This window comes from Heteronotia binoei, chromosome 12 (assembly GCF_032191835.1).
Source record: "Heteronotia binoei isolate CCM8104 ecotype False Entrance Well chromosome 12, APGP_CSIRO_Hbin_v1, whole genome shotgun sequence".
In the NCBI taxonomy this organism is placed as follows: Eukaryota; Metazoa; Chordata; class Lepidosauria; order Squamata; family Gekkonidae; genus Heteronotia; species Heteronotia binoei.
Genome location: NC_083234.1, coordinates 48,308,203 through 48,323,178, shown reverse-complemented (window position 1 = coordinate 48,323,178; position 14,976 = coordinate 48,308,203). Strand labels below are relative to the sequence as shown.

General features: G+C 42.9%; 1 protein-coding gene across 1 annotated transcript in view; it reads right to left on the bottom strand.

Annotated features, from left to right (window-relative positions):
• Positions 1-13,897, bottom strand: part of GMCL1 (germ cell-less 1, spermatogenesis associated) — a 31,024-nt gene extending 17,127 nt beyond the window's left edge. The window contains exons 1-4 of the mRNA XM_060251075.1: positions 13,600-13,897; positions 9,402-9,525; positions 5,345-5,441; positions 1,048-1,145 (exon numbers count right to left, since the gene is read on the bottom strand). Coding sequence (XP_060107058.1) covers positions 1,048-1,145; positions 5,345-5,441; positions 9,402-9,525; positions 13,600-13,823 — 543 coding nt within the window. The 5' untranslated portion in view covers positions 13,824-13,897. The remainder of the gene's footprint in view (positions 1-1,047; positions 1,146-5,344; positions 5,442-9,401; positions 9,526-13,599) is intronic.
• Between the last annotated feature and the right edge of the window lie 1,079 nt (positions 13,898-14,976).

The window sequence follows — 14,976 nt, the reverse complement described above, 5'->3', positions numbered from 1 at the left end:
CCAAGATGACTGATGAGTTGCTTAACATGATTTCCTGGGCAGAATCCTACAGATGATTTGCTGACTGACAAAAGAGGGGTGATATTAATTCCCAGTCTCACAGCACACCCCTCCAACCAAATCATGTAGCTTTTCATCTGCAACACTTTTGAGGGATCTAGAAGAAAAATGTGGGGAAAGATCCACTCCTGCCACTAATATTTCTGTAGGACCCAACCCTATACATAGATGCTCCTTGTTTGAAGGAAAACAATCATTTTCCAGACAGGCAAAGATATAGCAGTAACGTAATTAGTTATCTTAGTTCAGTGGCGGTACAACAGTCCAAGCTATATGAGCACGAGATTGACAATGGGTCATGATATGGTGCTCTGTGCCCTTCACCCTCCTTTCCTCTGCCCTTCCCTGGGACTGCCCCTTCCTTTGCTGTCTTTGCCTGTGTTTTCACTTTCCCATTGCTCATGCTGCCATTACTTTCTCACCTCCCACAAGCAGTGCTCCTTCTCAGCTGTGTCCAAGGTACTGTCTGCCATGTTAGGGCCTTCAGATGGGGTGCAAACCTGACTTGTTGGTTTATGAGCAATGAGCGTTGCCCCCTTTCCCCTGCCTTTTGAAAGGATATGCTACTAAAGTACATGCACAGAGAGAAGGGAGTCTCCAGTCTATCTTTAGATGCACACTGAGAAGAGCTTACATCTGTTAAGTTCTATGCCTAATAAGCCTCAGGAATGGACTAGTTGAAGACCACTGTATTAGAGAGCGATGCAAAACATTTGCAATCTCAGTATTTAATTCTGAAAGTCATCAATGACCCTCAAATTCTGGAGCAGATTTCCAAATATCAAATAACAAGTTGGAACAGTTGTTGCCTTGCTCTGGCAAGTTATTAGGAAGACACCATTTTCCAGTGCTTCCATTCAATCAACCTTGAATCCATATATGCAAAACATATACTTTGCCACAGAGAAGTGATATTTCATTCTGCAAAACTGAACATGTTATGAATGTCGAGTCTATAACCTAAAAGACATAGTTACTTTCACTTACCAATTGCAACATGCTAGCAGCAGCCAGGAGGGCAATCACTCGGCTGGGGTTTATTAACACTTCATCTCGATAAAGTGAGCCAAACGCTACCTGCAAAGCTAAAAAGAAAAATCCCATTACAGAAGAGTTCCATCTTCACACTTAATCAATTAAGTACTAGCAAAAATGGTTTCAAAAAGCAGAGTTACCAACAGTCATACAAACAGCAGAACAGTATACATGAACACACATGAAGCTGCCTTATACTATATCAGACCATCAGTTTGTCACGGTCCATATTGTCTACTAAGAATGGCAGTGGCTCTCCAGGGTCTCAGGAAGAAGTCTTTTACATCACCTACTTCCAGATTCTTTCAACTGGAGATGCTGGGGATTGACCTTCTGCATGCCAAGAAGATACTCTACCACTGAGCCACAGCAGCTGAGCATTTAATACAAATCAACTCTGATGATTAATTTTTTAAAAAAAAAATATACGGCTGATGGTGGTGATCTTCCTTAACTGGGAAAGCTCGGACCTCTTCCCTCCTACGTCCCATCCCAAGGTATGCAGGTTATGGGGCTAGGAAGATTCATCCGGCTCCGACATTGGTGTTGATTAATGCTAGGTCTATCAGTGATAAGACCTACAATCTACGTGATTATTTAATGGAGCAACAGATAGACCTAGCATGTGTGACAGAGACCTGGGTATGGGAGGGTGAGTCGGTCACCCTGAATCAGCTTACCCCACCTGGGTTCTCAGTCCTCCACCAATTGCGCACTACCGGCTGGGGGGAGGGGGTTGTGGTGCTCATTTGTGAGTCCTTCTCTTTCAGGGCACTTCTCGCCCCAAATATTACGGGCATTGAATGTGTTGGACTGGTATGGGAAGCCGAGGAGAGTTTGGCCATCTGGGTTGTGTACTGGGTGCCCAACACACCCCCAGAGAGCCTGCCTGCCCTGCTGGAGGCGGTATCAACTTGGGCACTGGCCTTCCCCAGACTACTAGTCCTGGGGGATTTCAATGTCCATGTTGATGATGCAGCTTCCATGCAGGCTCAGGACCTGGTGTCATCCATAGAGACACTAGGATTCAGCCAGATTGTTTCGACTCCCACTCACCAGGCCGGCCATACACTCAATTTGGTCTCTGGGGCTGGGATAACACCGGATCTGATAGCTGTTGATACAGTTCCATGGTCAGATCACTCTGCTCTGAAAGTCTGACTGGACCTGCAGCCCACCTCCTGTTTGGGCAGCGAGCAGATTTATGCTTGCTCACAGAGCCAACTGGACCCGGAGCGGCTTCAGGAGGCTCTGTGGGATCCGATGCCCCTGGGCAGATCGCTAGATGAGTTAGTGGAGGATTGGTATTCCCGGCTCTCCATGGCCATCGATGATATCGCGCCCCGGCGCCCTCTTCGCTGCTGCACCAAAGCAGTTCCTTGGTATACCTTGGAGCTGCAGAGGATGAAGCGGCAGCTTAGACAGCTAGAGCAAGTGTGGCAGAGATCTTATGACGAGGAGTCTAGAACTTCTTATAGCATGTTTATGAAGGTCTATGAGAAGCCAGTGAAGTCCACTAAGAGAGACTTCTATGCGGCCTCCATTGCATCTGCGAAATTGCGCCCAGCCCAATTGTTTAGAATGATTTGATCATTGACTGCGGTTGTGATCATTGATATCGGTTGTGAGGCCTTCGTGACTTATTTCACAGATAAAGTCTCGACTTTCTGCCATAATCTCCCAGCAACAATTGACACAGTATGGGAACTGGAAGCCTGTTGTCCATCTTCGGGTCCCACACTGGACCACTTCAGCTGTCTCTCTCAGGAGGATGTGGGCAGGATCTTGGCTTCAGTGAAGCCCACCACCTGTCCTCTGGACCTGAGTCCATCCTGGCTTGTTAAAGCAGGTGGGGATGACATTCAGGGGCCCTTAGCTGAGACTGTTAACCTATTCCTGTCATCAGGAGTATTTCTGGCTAAGCTTAAAGAGCCAGTGGTTTGCCCGCTTCTGAAGAAGCTGTCTCTGGACCCACTGGTCCTAGCCAATTATCGCCAGTCTCGAATTTACCATTTCTGGGCAAGATAATTGAGAAAGCAGTGGTGGAGCAGTTTCAAGCTTTCCTGGAAGATACATCTGTCCTTGATCCCTTCCAGTCTGGCTTCCGTCCTGGTCATGGGGTGGAGACTGCTCTGGTCGCCCTCACAGATGACCTTAGAAGGCATCTGGATCAAAGCGGGTCAGTGCTGCTATTACTTTTAGATCTCTCAGCAGCATTTGACACGGTCGACTATGATCTAATGACCCACAGCCTTGCCGACATTGGAGTCCAGGGGGCTGCCTTATGGTGGTTTTCCTCCTTCCTCCGTGGTCGGGGACGAAGGGTGGCTATCGGCGAGCAGACCTCCCTGTGTCACTCACTAGAGTGTGGTGTACCACAGGGAGCCATCCTCTTGCTGATGATGTTTAACATCTATATGTACCCCCTTGCCCAGAATGCCAGAGGTTTTGGGCTGGGTTGTCACCAGTATGCAGATGACACCCAGCTCTATCTGTTGATGGATGGCCACCCAGACTCTGCCCCAGACCATCTAACCAGGGCTCTGGAAGCAGTGGCTAGTTGGCTGTAACTGAGCCACCTGAAGCTTAATCCAACTAAGACGGAGGTCCTGTACCTGAGTCGGGACGGTGGGGGGGGAGCATCTGGCTCCCAACTCTGGATGGCGCATCTCTTGTGCCAGCTCAGATGGTGAGGAGCTTGGGTGTGATACTGGGTGCCACCCTCACTATGGAGGCCCAGGTCACAGCTGTTGCATGATCTGCCTTTTACCATCTCTGGCAGGCCAATCAATTAGCGCTCTATCTGGCCCCTCAGGACTTAGCTACAGTGATCTATTCAAAAGTCACTTCCAGGCTAGACTACTGTAACTTGCTCTATGCAGGCTTGCCCTTGAGGCTGATCCAGAAGCTCCAGCTGGTGCAGAATGCGGCAGCACGATTGCTATCTGAATCGCCTGTACAGGCGAGCAGTCGGCCGATGCTGTGCACTTTGCACTGGCTACCAATTGAGTACAGGATTCGCTTCAAGGTTTTAATACTGACATTTAAAGCCTTGCGCGGCCTGGGACCGGCATACCTGTGGGACCGTCTCCCCCCATATGAGCCCCGGAAGTCATTACGATTGGCCAGCCAACATCTTCTGACCATCCCTGGCTCAAGGGACATCCAGCTTGTCTCGACCAGAGCCAGGGCTTTTTCGGCCCTGGCCCCAACCTGGTGGAATCAGCTCCGTGGAGGTTCAGGCCCTCCGGGATTTGTTACCATTCCGGAGGGCCTGTAAGATGGAGCTGTTCCACTGGGCCTATGGCTGAGGCAGACGGATGTCTTTATCATTTAATCCAGCCCCCCACCTGCGCTGATTGCTTAAAACCAATATAGCTGAAATTTTTGAACATATAGGTTGGGACAAGTATGCCTAATTGATCTGTCCACACCATCCATGCCACCTCAACTAATGGGAGCTGTGGCTTGTCTTAATTTTAAACTGTTTTAACTGTTCTTAAACTGTTTTGATTGCTTTATTGTGTTGGAAGCCGCCCTGAGCCCACTATGGGAAAGGGCAGCCTATAAATCTATGGAAATAAATAAATAAATAATTCCCCATCTCACAGCACCCAGTCTTGCTTAATTCCCAGTCTCACAGGAACTCCTGGACTAAAAAGCTTCACAGACAGAGGTGGTATTTGTGAAAAGACTGCAAATGCATAAATATATGAAATGCTTTTCACTGATGAAACCAGTTTTTGCAGGCTAATATTTATTATTTGCCATGCAGTGGGGGAAAAACACTTTTTATAATTATTTTCTACTTATTTGTAGCAAAAATTATGTTTAAAAGATTGCATGTCTCAGGTTTTCATCAACATTTCAACTTAAGAAAAATCCCCCTATAATCTGCTTAACACTGCTCCCAAGCAGAGAAACCGTTTTCCAACTAATTCCCTACACACACAAATTGTCATATGTGTATTTGTGAAATATTAATATTATATGTGTCAATATGAAAGTGTCATATGAACAGATTTTACTACAAAGGTTAGTATATGGCAATTAAATAAGCTTTGCTCAAGTATAACATTGTAATGTCTGGACTACACATCCCAGTTCACCAATGCTATTACCACTCATTTTAAATATAATCCAATCACATGTTTCAACTTGCAGTGTTTCTAGCCAACTTTTTCCTTTTAATGGCTGATAAGTCCTAAATATTTTTTGTTAAAAAAAACCCCAAACAAACAGCAATTACCTTCTACATCAATATTCTGATCAGGAATTTCCAGTTCTATTGTATCCATGCCTGATTCCTTCCATGAACCACTGAACATGCTGGAGAAGTAGCCAGACTATAAAAAGAAAGTGCACATAGTTAATTCATATTTATTTTTAAACAATTACAAAATAACTAAAATATACAATACGCATGTTAATAAGGTACAAAAAATTATGTTCAACTGTCTACATTAAGGATTATAGTAGAAGATTGTTTCCATTTCCAAGCAGTTTTCAAACAAAGTGCCTATTATTTCCAAAATCTAATAAGTATTAAACGTAGAAAAGATAACAAATAGAGAGCACCTAGAGTCTATAACACTGCCTGCAATGTGACTATGAATCATTTGGACAAGAATTCCTGCAGGTACCATCTTATAAGGGAAGCTGGAGAAGAAACTGCATGCAAGACGTACAAATTAATTTACAAGTGTGGTCTCATACTACAGACACACATATATTGCTATACGCATACATAGTTAGGTGTTGATAAAATAATACACATATACACGTACGCCACTTAAGAATACCTTTTTATTAAAGTGTAATTCATATAAAACTAGAAATAGCTAGTTTTCCATCCAATGAAGCAAAAAATACCATCACAGCAGGAGGTGACCCCATTATGAGACGCTATCACTCACTGAAGTTTACCTGAGAGATTAAAGAAATAAAGTCTATTTGTACAGCAACATATCCCCTAGACAATTAATCAAACTATTGTTAATCAAAGGCAGAAAATTATCAATCTAATTAATTCAAACAACCCCACATATACGTTATTAGTTGTCAATATCCACCTCTTGTCAATGTTCACTGTTATAGTATCTTTGGTAAGAGTTCTATAAAGGAATTATTGGCCTACATCAGAATGCCACAGGCTTAAAGTTTATTGAGTGGGTGCAATTTCTGACAACTCCCCCACACACACACTGCTGGCTCCTATTTAGCTTTTTGTGATGTTTCTAAGGATCATTAGGGTTTGTAGAATCTTTCGGGATCAAGTGCCATGTTCTACTGGAGAAAGTTTTCCTTCCAGACATTTCGTTCTCAGCTGCGGAGAACATCCTCAGTGGCGTTGCAGCCGGAGCAGGCGCTCAGACCTTCTTGGCTGCTGTGCATTGAGTGGGGCCAGGGCTGCTGGAGAGCTGCTTTTTCTAGGCTGGAGGGGGTGTTTGTAAATCTCAATAGCTTCTCTGTTCAGGACTTCAGTTCTTTCAAAGTGGATGAAGGAGACCACATCATCCACTTTGAAAGAACTGAAGTCCTTTCTACGGTCTCACATTATCATACCCGCCTGAACAGAGAAGCTATTGAGATTTACAAACACCAGCACAATTTTAACAGAAAGGAAGAAGGCATTTTCATCCACCAATTAACACGGAACCATGGTCACATTCAACAGCCAGTTTCCTTATCACTACCCTTCCAGGAAGCCCCACCAAACAATGGGCACATCCACAAACTAACTGCCCTTTCATCACACCCCCTCCAGCCTAGAAATAGCAGCTCTCCAGTAGAACACAGCACTTGATCCCACTTTAAGCCTGTGGCATTCTGATGTAGGCCAATAATTCCTTTATAGAACTCTGATTTTGTTAGACATCTTAGGCTGCTTCCACCCAGAAACAATTTTCTGGATAGCTGTCTCTGTTGCTGCAAAAGCAGACATTTGCAATGGCAATGGAACATAAACGATGACTGCAAAGAAGTAGCCATGTTAAGTCTTGTGTAGCAGAATAAAAATGCTAACAATAGTTATTTCAATGTGAGCTTTGGTGAGTCACCACTCATTTCTTCAAATATGTATGAAAATCTAGTTTCACAAATATAATTTTCTCCTTATACCTATATCTCCTCAATGAAAAGATCTATATATTTCCTTTTAAAAAATGTGAATTCACAGGAACTAGTAGACCATGTCAACTTATGAACTAGTAGACCATGTCAATTTATGATTATTGTGCTTAAATGATCTAGTAATTGCCAATTCCAGAAGGAAAAAAACTGAGAAAAGCCATCAGGTGGCAGCTGAGAAACAGCAGCTGCAGGACCCACAGCAAGGTAAATGATGCCAATGCTTGTACGACTTCCAAAAAAGCTCATCTTTCTGACCTTGTAACACATATAGGTGCTTTGCTGAAATCTTTAAAAACAACAACAAAAGCAGATTGCATAAAAGCAGAGGAAGATGAGAAATATGGACAATTTAGGAGATATCATGTAGATGCTTTAGAAAATCAGCTACAATTTGGATATCAAAACTGAGTAAAATGTCTGTGTCCAAGCAACTGTAAGCATAAAATGGAAAGATGGATAAATTTTAATTAATAAAGAAATTCTACAGGAGTTGCACTAGCTTATGGTGCCCATAGTGAAGCCACTTCTTGGTCCTTTCTTCAGAAAGCTTAAATCAGCAAGTGCCCAACAACAGATTCATATTAAGCCCAAGTCTATTCTGCATGAAACAGAGCAGAAAGCCATTTCTCAAAACATGGTAAACTACAAACTACAATCACAGCACTAACTGTACAAGAGTGTTCATTTTCTCCTTTCAAGCTAAATACATCACCACCTAACATTCTCAATCACCACATTCAAGCACAAACAGCTATAATATCGAAAATTTCTGATTTGCATAGGCAAATATTAAAGTCTTTTATTCAAATAGCACCGAGTTCATAATAAACAGGGCCATCACTAACTTTTTTAGGAATGAGACACTTATTTGTGCATCATCAATATTGTATCATCCCCCCTCTAAAAAAACCCCAACAACCCAACAATGATGGTTGAACCAAAATGAGCAACCCTTCAGAATATCACTTAGCAAGACAGTCACTGGCAAATGGTGTCAGTCAGTCTACACAGTCATCAGGTTTTTGCTGGATAAAATGGTAGAAGCAGAACGGCAATTATGTCAAACTTCCTCATAACAGAAAAGAAATAAACCCTACCCCAAAGTGCAAAAGAACTATTCAGAACATGCATGGGAAACTCCTCTTCATGGTACTGTTTCCCAAACTTCTGGGATCCTTCCTCAAGTAAGATAGGACACTGTCTTTATAGAGGCAGCTCTTCCCAGTCTCAGAAGTATCTCTCCTAGATCTGCCACTCAAGATTCTTTCTCTGGAGATGCTGGATAATATTCTACTGGAAGAGGGCTATTATGGCAGGAATCTCCATGTCATGAGAGAAAGACCCTTAAATACCGAGGGATGAATACGAATAATAAAATTTATGAAGTCTCCTGGATGTAGAGTTTTAGTGAAAGGGACTGTCCTTCCGCACAGTACACTGAATCCTCTGAACAGCAAGGAAAGGAGGGGAATAGTTAATAATAATTAGAAAAAGTGCAATATAAAAACGTAGTGTTCAATGGGTCTGTCATATGTTCTCTCATGCATCTTTACAAACACCTTATCAGCTACTATTATTGTCCTCATATTACACAGAGAGAAATAAGAGACAGGGCCTCACTTAGGACAAGAAAGATCACCAATGAGCTTTGAACCAAGGCCCTTCTGTCTTATATCCCCTTGAGCTACCTGCCTCTGTCTTAGAAGTTCTTTGATATGAAATGGAATCCTCCTCCCTGGCAACTTTGGGACTGCATTCTATGGTTGGAAACAAGTTTCTTTTGGACTAAAACAACATTGTAGTGCAGAAAAACCAATCTGGAATGCAAATGACTGTTTGCAGTTGGCTCTGAATGAGGTCACTACTGCTTGCAGTTTGTATCTACCTGGAAGTAATGTGGCCCCTTCACACAGAAGAGAGGGCAAAAGTGACCTAGGTGAGCATGAAAACAACAAAAAATTATTTGACCTTAAACATGCATTTGTATGCAATTCCATATAAATGCCATCATTATATTTTAGCTTAAAAATAAACTGAATGAAGATAGTTCTACTATATATTGCTATATACTATATATAATATTTAAAATACTATAAGTATTTTAAAATTGTAACTCTAGCTACAAGCAAAGGAAAAACTGGAATATTTGCTGGGGGAAAATTGTTGATTCTTACCTGACACAGGTATATCTTGTGCAAGTTCCATTCTTCTCCCAGGGCACAAATATTAATATCACTGTTTTCACCATTCAAAAATAGAGTCTGATAAATATACTTGGAGGTACTTTTTAGTTTTTTCCTAGATTAAGAAAAAGACAAACACAAATATTAAATGCTGACATGTAATATCAATTACACACAACATCTTGGAAGCTTGCTGAACAAATAAACTTTCCTTGCAAGCATCCCTTTGAAGTATTTGGTTTTGGTACAGAAAATATCAGACTTCAACAAATCTCAGGTCAATGTCAAATGATTTTATTTCAATCCAATCTGATTGTTTTAGTGAACAAAGGCGCCCAGTTATCACAGCCATGTGTTTCTTTATGGGTTTAAACAACTCTATACCACTCTGAAAACTCCTTAGACATGTCATGGCAGCAGGGCATATCTAGCTTAGCTAATGTCTCCCAAATATTTGTGGCTGCTTTGCTTAGCTAGAATCAATCTCACAAGGTCTGCAAGTTGTTGCATTTTTGTCAGCCTGCTCAATGGCCATCTCATCCAGCAGTCTATTTTTGAGAGGTCTGTGCAAATTTTTTTCACCTATTTGATTTCTGCACATCTTTCAATCCAGGAGGACCCCTAGGGGGCTTGCATGTAAATAATAAACATAACTAAAAATGTTCATATTCAATTTTATATAGTTCCATCACAGAAGACAGGTTTGCATTTCCTACATTTGACCTCCACTTCATAACAGTTGGTTCACAGTGCTTGTTACAAGTTAGTTGTTCTGAGTGCTGCAGTGGTTAAGAGAGATGGATTTTAACCTAGAGAACCAGGTTTGATTCCCCACTCTGTCATATTAAGCCTGCTGGGTGACCATGTGCCATAGTTCTCTCAGAACTCTCTCACCCTCACCTACTTCATGAGGTGACTGTTGCGGGAAAAGGAAGGGAAGACGATTTTAAGTCGCTTTGAGCCTCAAGATAGAGAAAAATGTGGTATAAAAACCTGCTCTTTGCCTTCTGTACAATAACCTGGTGATGTATGTCAATATATTTATATAAAACAAAAATTCAGTGGCGCCTTAAAGACTAACATTTATTTCAATGTGAGCTCTCATAAGTCACAGCCTACCATATATCTGATGAAGTCCAATGAGGCTCACAAAAACTAGTACTGAAATAAATGGTATGAGTCTTTATGGTGACACTGCATTCCTATTTTATTTTGCTGCTACAGACTAATATGGCTACTACTTTAAAATATAATTACGGTATTCCCATTCTTCAGATGATGGGTTTGAGGCTAAGTAAGAGTGAGTAGACCAAGGATATCTAGGAAATTATGTGTTAGAAGATTTTAACTGTGACTTCCCATTTAGGTTGTTACTGATTTACCATAAGGTGCTCATCTGCCCGCCACGCCTCTCTAAACAACAGACAACCCATGAATACATACACAAATGATGTACAATTCATGCTACAAATGACAAAAGAACTTTCTCCCATTTCCCCCATTCTAGACTATGGGATTAAGCTGTAATTAGCACCTACAGCAATCAAACTAGTGTCTGTGAACATGTCAGCATCTAACTTTAAAGGCTGGCATGTCAGGGACTTCAGATCGGGATCTGAAATGTTTGCTTTTCTCCCTCCTTTGTTGTTTGATTTTTGTAAAATCTACAGGATGATGAGTTCTGATGAACTCAAAAGCGTGCTCAATGTTTGTGTCAGCGTGCACAATGTTTGGTCAATAAAAGGTATTACATGGATTTTTAATAAATTAATGCAGACAAAGATTTCTTCCACATGGGATTGTGTTATTTTCCCATTCCTGGTGCAGCTGCAAATAAAATACAGCAACAATGGGGCCTCCACATGGCCCAATCCCCAGAGAAGGGGCCACAAGCATGTCTCCATTTTTTTTAAAAGGTCAGTGCAAGATGAATATTGTTATATTAATATACCATTGTAAGAGCAGGCTCTCTAAATTCTGATTTTGTTTTTTGAAAGTGTCTAGTACATTTCCTTGTGAATATATGCCTTTTCTCCTCCTACCTATCCAAGAAAGGAGTAGACTTACCTTTTTAAAAATGAAAGCTGGGAATTCAAAGAACCTGCTACACCTATTGTTATGCTATATCAATATAACAATATTCTAGTGCTGACAAAAAATTAAGCAACCTAGTGACAGGGGGAAGAAATGGCTTCCATGTGGGCCAGAAAACAGAATCTTCCTCCCTACACAGCAGCTATCCAAGCTTTACTGCAATCTTCTCCAAAACCTTGGAGTAAAGCAAGTTTGAGAAAGGTAGGAGAAAAGCTGTAGAAACCCTTGGAGGTGCACAAATGCATCACAATGCTGTAGAAAAGCAGGAAAAACAACAGCTTTCCAAATCCACTGAACTCAGGGCTGAGAATCCATATGGAAGACCTCAAAACATGGAAATGATGTGCTCCAGCTATCTCTGTGGAAGAGAGTTTCTTCATACAACACAATTTACAGCCCCAATGTCTAGTAACAGCCATGAACTTATGTTGCTTTAGGCCTGGTTTATCACTAGCTATCAGGTGTGTTAAAATAGCTATTACGTACCATAAGCAGCATTCTCTGAATATTAACTACTAAGGGAAAAAAAACATAGGAAGGCTGTTGCCAGATATCTAAGGCAGTGGTTTGTGTTTCTATTTTCTAATGGAAATTAGAGCTTTCCAGTTCTAAAAAAAATTTAAAATGCAGAGCCATTGCCTAATATTAGGCAAACTTGGAAGTTTCAATGTTTGGTTGTTAGGTAATTATCCCTAAGAGTTATGAAAGAATATTCCTATATTGTATTGATCTGTAATGCGGGGGGGGGGGGGGGAGGAAGAATCACAGATAATATAATAGTCCAAGTAAAACATCAAGTCATCAGTTCATCTGACTATCTTTGATTTGACCCTGCACAACCAAAGCCAGAATTCTGATTTATATGCCTCCTCACATGCTATAAGGAATATTATATACTGCAGTCCTAGAAACACTTTTTGGAGTATTTTTTGTATATTTGCATGTGTGTGTGTCTGCGCATGGAAGTCACATTGACCTCCGGTGACTGACCCCTTCTGGGGGCCTGGAGAATATTCAGAGGCGGCTGAAAGCCTGCCCCTATCCTCTCAACTAGAAATTTCAAGGAAGTCTCCCATCCAAGTACTAAAAACTCTGCTTAGCTTTTAAGATGGGGTGGCCAAACTGTGGATTGGGAGCCACATGTGGCTCTTTCACACATATTGTGTGGCTCTCAAAGCCCCCACCACCCTATTGGCCAGGTGGAGAAGGCATTTCTCTCTTTAAATCACTTATTCAAGCCAAGCCAGCCAGTGGCTTGGAGAATGCATTTAAAGTCGCTTTCTTTCCACCTCTCCCATCTATTTGCCTTCCTTCCTCCTGGCTCTCAAACATTCATGTCTTCCGGGTTTTGAACATCTGATATTTATGTTATGTGACTCTTATGTTAAGCAAGTTTGGCCTCCCCTGCTCTAAGATCTGATGAGATCGAGTTTACCTAAGCTATCCAGGCCAAGGCCTAGAAACATTTCCGAGAGGTTGAAAAGGCCCATAGGAGTCGAAGTACACCTGCTTAGGATGGCAATGATAATAAGTAATCTCATGTGGAATTTACAATGTAATGTAAGTATGCTACAGATCTCAATATTCTTAACAGTTGTCACATGCTCAGCACTCATCAGGCTGTCGGGTGGTATTTACCCTTCCAACCTGCCCCCCCTTTTGGTTTATTTACATAACCCTAATTTTCTGTATAACGAACTGTGCATGCCCTTAGATCCAGGAGGGCAGCCTGAAGCAGTAAAACAAAGCAGGAGTCAAGTAGCACCTTTAAGACCAACAAACTTTTATTCACACGAAAAGTTACATTCTGAATAAAAGTTTGTTGGTCTTAAAGGTGCTACTTGACTCCTGCTTTGTGTATGCCCTTGATGTTGTTTCTGCGTGACCCCGGCGGTGCAGCTTTTGGTGGCTAGCACGACTCACCCACTGTACTACATATATTAAAGCTGAACCTCCATGTTAAGGAGTAGTGTAACCCGATGCTGAGAGAGGAGAAACTACAGCCCTTCACGGGCTGCTGCTTACAAACTCTCCACGGGGGCTCTGGCAGCTTCCCCCCCTTCCCCGTTCACACGTCCGCCTTTCCGCTGAATACCTTCTAGGGGTGTTAAGTAGCCGCTCCTCCCGCTCGCCCTCCCCGTCGCTATCGCTGTCGCTCGTGCCATCGCCAGGGCCGCCCCGCTTCCTCTTGGCCGCCCCGCTGCGGCTCCCCCTGCTCCCGCCGCTGCCGTCTCCCCTCACAGCCACAGTCGCCGCTGCCTCCCCTCCGCGCGGGGCTCCCCCCTGCCCCCTCCACACCCGGCTGCTCAGCGAGCCCATGGCCGCCCAGCTGCTGCGGCCTCCTCATAGGGACTGAGCCAGGCACCAAAGCTCGGCGATCACGACAGAGGAAACTGACGGTTAACACCATGGAGCCGCCATTATTACCACAGCCAGGCGGCCACTACAACGCGCATGCGCCGAGGAAGGACCTACCTTGGTCGCCTCCGCGGGTTTCTTGATTTAACGCGCGTGCGCCTCTGTTGTCATTACTGCGAGGGGTAACCATAGAGATTACAAACTGGATTAACATGGAGGTGGCTGACCCGTGCTTTATTTAGGAATAAGCCCTCGTTTTTAATTTACAAAAGTCTATAGTACGCTAAAAACTTGTTAGTCGTTAAAATTCCGCCAGGCTTTTGGTTGAGCCAGCGGATACCTGAGGATCTCGGCCTCCCCGGGTGAACTGCATCCGTTGAGTTGGTTTTGTTCTAATCACAGCACGCCCTGCTCTTGTGGGAGGCATTTGTGGACGCCGGAAATGGAGTTTTCTGATGTTGGTTATAAATATTTTAAAATTTGTTTGTTATATTTTAACTTGAGTATTTCAATTGTCACCGCCCCTGACCCCACTTGGGGGAAGTGCAGGAAATAACCCACCTCAGAGGCTTGTAGGAGGATAACATGGAGGAAAGGAGAATGATGTCAGCCACTTTGGGTTCCCCATTGGGGAAGAAAGTGAGGTATCAAATAATTAATCAAGATGACACAATGCTCAGTGTTCCTTGCACTTCAAGGGGGAAGTCTCTACTCTTCAGCGGAACTGTGTCTAGACTTAAAAATGGCAGCTCCAGTTCCCCCCTACATTTTCAGACAGACTGTCTCCACTGGAACAAAATGTTTACCAAACTTCAAATCAAGGAGGGGGGGGGGGAGAGAAAGAAATACTCCAGCCTTGGAAACACTGTTAATTTCAAACTAGTTATGTCAGTTTCAAGAGGGTTCTCTCCCCTCCATTAGCCAGCCTTCCTTTATGTTGACTTCCCATCTTCCTGCAGAGCTTGCAAAATCCCACACGCCCTTGCTTGGATTTATGACTTTCTGCTTTTAGGTAAGTCCTAAGCTTGCAATGCAAGTGGCACTGGTATTGCTGGGCACTAGGACATAGTATTGGTTCTGCTGGACTTGCAACTTGGGAGTGCGATTCTGTGCT